Source organism: Epinephelus fuscoguttatus, linkage group LG17 (assembly GCF_011397635.1).
Source record: "Epinephelus fuscoguttatus linkage group LG17, E.fuscoguttatus.final_Chr_v1".
Taxonomy (NCBI): domain Eukaryota; kingdom Metazoa; phylum Chordata; class Actinopteri; order Perciformes; family Serranidae; genus Epinephelus; species Epinephelus fuscoguttatus.
This window is the reverse complement of record NC_064768.1, coordinates 1,070,894-1,075,057: the sequence shown is the minus strand read 5'-3', so window position 1 is coordinate 1,075,057 and position 4,164 is coordinate 1,070,894. Positions and strand designations below refer to the sequence as shown.

Sequence of the window (4,164 nt, the reverse complement as noted above, 5' to 3'; positions counted from 1 at the left end):
ATCCAGAGGCTTTGCGCCAAATTCATCGCAAATCGGTCTATATGTGGCGCTATAACGGATGCAAAGGCAGTTTTGCCTGTAACTTCCACATTTTCAATGACACATTCATAAACATGCGCTCGCCCAGAGCCCGTCGTCCTTCGGGGACAACTTCCATGGGCTCCGCGGGATGCGGGGACCGAGTCGCACGGGGGGGCTTGGCCCCCGTTCATAAGTGCTTGCAGTTCTAGTTATACATTATTATTTCATAGCGTAGGGAATGCGCAAGCCGTGTGTTTTCCACTAGTGCGTTTTGGAGTCATTTGATGGTGTAATTGATTAGTTTTGAGGGAGAGAGGGGGCTGTTTCACCTCCATTTCAGCTGGCAGCTCTGTCCCACTAATCTAAAAACAGCAGGCACTGACATTTAAAGGTATGAGAATCAAAAGCTTGCCATTCTTGACCTGTGTATCAATTTTCATAAGACTATGATTCGCTGAAGCCATCAAAAAGCCAAACGTATTTGATGGCGAGGGCGGCGCCATAGCGGCTACGCCCCTTGACATAGATAAAAGCTTTTAATAACTTCTGTACCAAATCTAAAGTTGATTGGACAAAATCTGTGGGAGGAGTTCGTTAAAATACAAAGTTGTCGAAATCACAAAATCGCCACCAAAATGAAAAGTTTAAATCAAAATGGCCGACTTCCTGTTTGGAGTAGACCAGGGGTTCTCAAAGTAGCTGAGGGCCAATTTAGGAACCCAACATTGGACTGAGGGCCGCCGAAGGAAAAAAAAAGGAAAAAACAGGAAAAAAAAATCCCATTTGTAATCATTTTAATGACCAGGTTGCATCTCTACAATTTACATTTATTGGTCTGCATCCAGTAATGTGCAATAAACACATTTTAATTAATAAATGAGGCTAAACCTGGCAAAACTTGAGAAAACCTTGAGAAACATTGTAATGCACACAAAATCCATGGGGTTTTCTGCCCTCTACAGTCAAATTTGGGATATAACAGTCCTGTGTGCAGTCCATTTCAGAATATATGTAAAAACTTATTTAGAACAAACAGTCTCAGGGTGCCTTGCCTCCTGTCTTATCAGCATGGACCTTATTCAGGAGCAATTCCAGCTACCAAAGCACCACAGGAAAACCTGTGGAGACACACACACACACACACACACACACACACACAGAGGGAGGGGGAGAAAGAGAGAGAGACTTTTAAAATAGAAGCTTACCAAACAAGTCATCATCATCATTAACATCTATCATTCCCTGTCATCAATAAGCTTGTCGTTAAGTCACACTAAATAGTTGTTACTAGGTCAACATACCTTTTTTTATTGGCATGGGATATGTGGTGCTGTTTTCGGTTGGCCACGATTCCTCTGATGTCGGGCTCCATCTCTGTCGTGGCGATACGAAGGACAGCATGTAGATGGCCATCTGTCAGCCTGGATCTCAGCTTGGATTTGTTGATGGCCATGGTGGAGAAGGTCTTCTCACAAATGTATGTGCTTCCAAATAAAGACACCATTCTGACAGCATGCTGGCGAAGTGCAGGATATGTGGATGGGGAAAGTCCTTTGTAGAACTCGATGAGATTCTTGTCACGATATGCTGCTCTGGCCTCGGAGCTCTCCTGCAGGTCGATGAGCTCAAACTGCATTTCTGCAGGCTCTTCCTCAGGGACACATGAGAAAGGATTCTGGAAGAGGTTGAATGACTTCTTGTGGTCCCTGAAGTCGGTGAAGCAGTGGTCGAATTCCTCTCTGAGTTTTTTTATGAGGTTATGGTTCTTGTCTGAACGCAGGTGATGTAAAACAACGCCCATCTGTGTCTGTGTCATCTACGAGCGCCTTGCAGGCGGGAAAATGGGTTAGATCTCCCTGTTTGAGCTGTCCCTGCAGCAGTTCAAGTTTTCGCTGGAAAGCTATGATGTTGTCAAATAGTGTGGAAATGAGCTTCCCATGGCCCTGCAGCTTCACATTGAGATCACTGAGACAAGTATTCAGGTCAACAAGGAGCGCTAGGTCACAGAACCATTTAGTGTCACTTAACTGCGTCACATCTTGTCCTTTTGACTCCATGAACTCTCTTATTTCTTTCCTCAGGTTAAAAAAAACGCTTCAGTGTGGCACCTCTGCTCAGCCACCTGATGGCAGTGAAGTATATGACGTCACCAAATGAATTGGTGGTGATTCAGACCTCTGGACTTGAGGAAATGAACTGTCTTTACAACAATGTCCATGACATGTTTCATTTCAAGTGTTTGAGCAGCGAGGGCTTCTTGGTGTATTATGCAGTGATATTGGATTAGTTTCTCACCTCCGTTGTTGGCCACTTTCTCAGAGAGGCACCTGTTTTTCTCCCGACCATTGCCGGTTCTCCATCTGTTGTGACACCGACAAGAGACGGCAACTTCACATTGTATGCATCAAGACTGCGACACACAGCATCACAAATGTCGACTCTCCTTGTTCTGTCTTTGATACTCTCCAAGCTTAGCAGCTCCTCGCCTATTTCAAAGTTCTCCATGACTGTTCAGATGAAAATCAGCAATTGTACTGTGTCAGAAATGTCCGTGCTTTCATCCAGAGCAATGAAAAAGGCTCCCTTTCCCAGGCCCTCCACACGTTGTCCCAGTTGCTCTTTGAGATCGTTGGCCAGATCTTCAGTTCGTCGTGTCACTGTGTCATTCGACAAACTTATGTCACGGAGCTTTGTTTTTTGCTCCGGGCATACAATGTCGGCCACTTTCAAAATGCAGTCTCACACAAATTCTCCGTCACTGAACGGCTTGCTCCGCCTGGCTATTTCTTGAGCTACCACGTAGCTAGCCTGTGTTACAGCTTCACCGGATTCGGCTAGATTTGTGAAAACTGACTGCTGTGCAGTGTAGCCTCTTTTAAGTTGTTCAAGCTTACTGGTGCGCTCCTCGCCGGTGAATTTGTCGTAGATTTTATGATTGGTATCATAATGGCATTTTATGTTGAAGTCCTTGAGCATTGCTTTAACCTGCTTGCAGATCAGGCACATGACTTTATCCGACCCGTGAGGTACGACAAAGTAAGCGTTTGTCCACTTATCTTGAAACCGCCTTTTCTCCTCGCCAACACGTTTTTTTCTTGAGGGGCCAGGCTACGGCTCCCTCTCCAACTCCATCTTCACAGCTGCGGGCCACCAGAAATGCTTCTGCGGGCCGCCATTGGCCTGGGGGCCGCACTTTGAGAATCTATGGAGTAGACCATTGGTGGCAGAGACTTTTTTGTGTGTCTGGGTGACATACACATATGTACCAATTTTCATCTTCCTACTCCAAAAAAAACCTTATGGGGAGGGGGTTTCAAAATGTATATGTGTATCAATTTTCATGAAGATATGAGATCGCTGAAGCCATCAAAAAGCCAAACGTATTTGCTGGCGAGGGATCGATAGTCGCCACGCCGTCACACGGACACCATTAGACATAGTTTCACAGCGTTCATAAGGTAGCTTCACCAACTTGTTCTGCATGTATTAGAAGTGGAATGAAGTTGATGCGCTCAAGTTTGTGTTATCAGTACATGTTAAAGTAAAAACTGATCACTTCCTGTTACCACCGGGGGGCGCTTTGAGTAAGGTGGGATATTAATATATCTGGCCGTTCAGGGTGGAGCCATTAACATGTCCAGCAAGTTTGAAGCTGCTGAGATCAAGAATGTGGGCATGAGGGTTGTTCCAAATTCGATGGCGAGAAAATGAAAAATCGCCAAAGTTTGTCACGCCCTAGCGGCCACGCCCCTTCACATAGAGTAAAGCTTTTAATAACTTTTGATCAGCATGTTCTCAGGATGATCTGTAGCCAATTTGAAGTCGATCGGACGAAATCCCTAGGAGGAGTTCGTTCAAACATGTCAAAAATTAAAATAAAAATGGCCGACTTGGGATTTGGGAAAGGGGCCAAATTGGGGATTATATTCTCGAAAGAATAATAATAATTAAAGCTGCAATCAGCGATGAACGGGCCCCCGCAGTCCACGTGCGTTGGGGCATGCTGCTGTCAGGGGGCGTGCACCTAGATGTCTTGTCAGCTGTAATAAATAAAAGAATAAACATTATCTCTTACTTACATTTCCAGTATACAGGTAGGCACCCAACCCACGTATGTATTTTTCTAAAAAGTAGAAGCTGAAT

The 4,164-nt window shown here is 44.9% G+C and overlaps 1 protein-coding gene across 1 annotated transcript; it reads right to left on the bottom strand.

Moving 5' to 3' along the window:
- Nucleotides 1-849: 849 nt before the first annotated feature.
- LOC125904325 (EPM2A-interacting protein 1-like) lies at nt 850-1,832 on the bottom strand. Its single transcript, XM_049601667.1, has 2 exons — nt 1,323-1,832; nt 850-1,139 (listed from the first exon to the last, which is right to left on the bottom strand). The coding sequence occupies exons 1-2, from the start codon at nt 1,820-1,822 to the stop codon at nt 1,097-1,099; spliced, it is 543 nt and encodes a 180-aa protein (XP_049457624.1). The 5' UTR covers nt 1,823-1,832; the 3' UTR covers nt 850-1,096.
- Nucleotides 1,833-4,164: the final 2,332 nt, after the last annotated feature.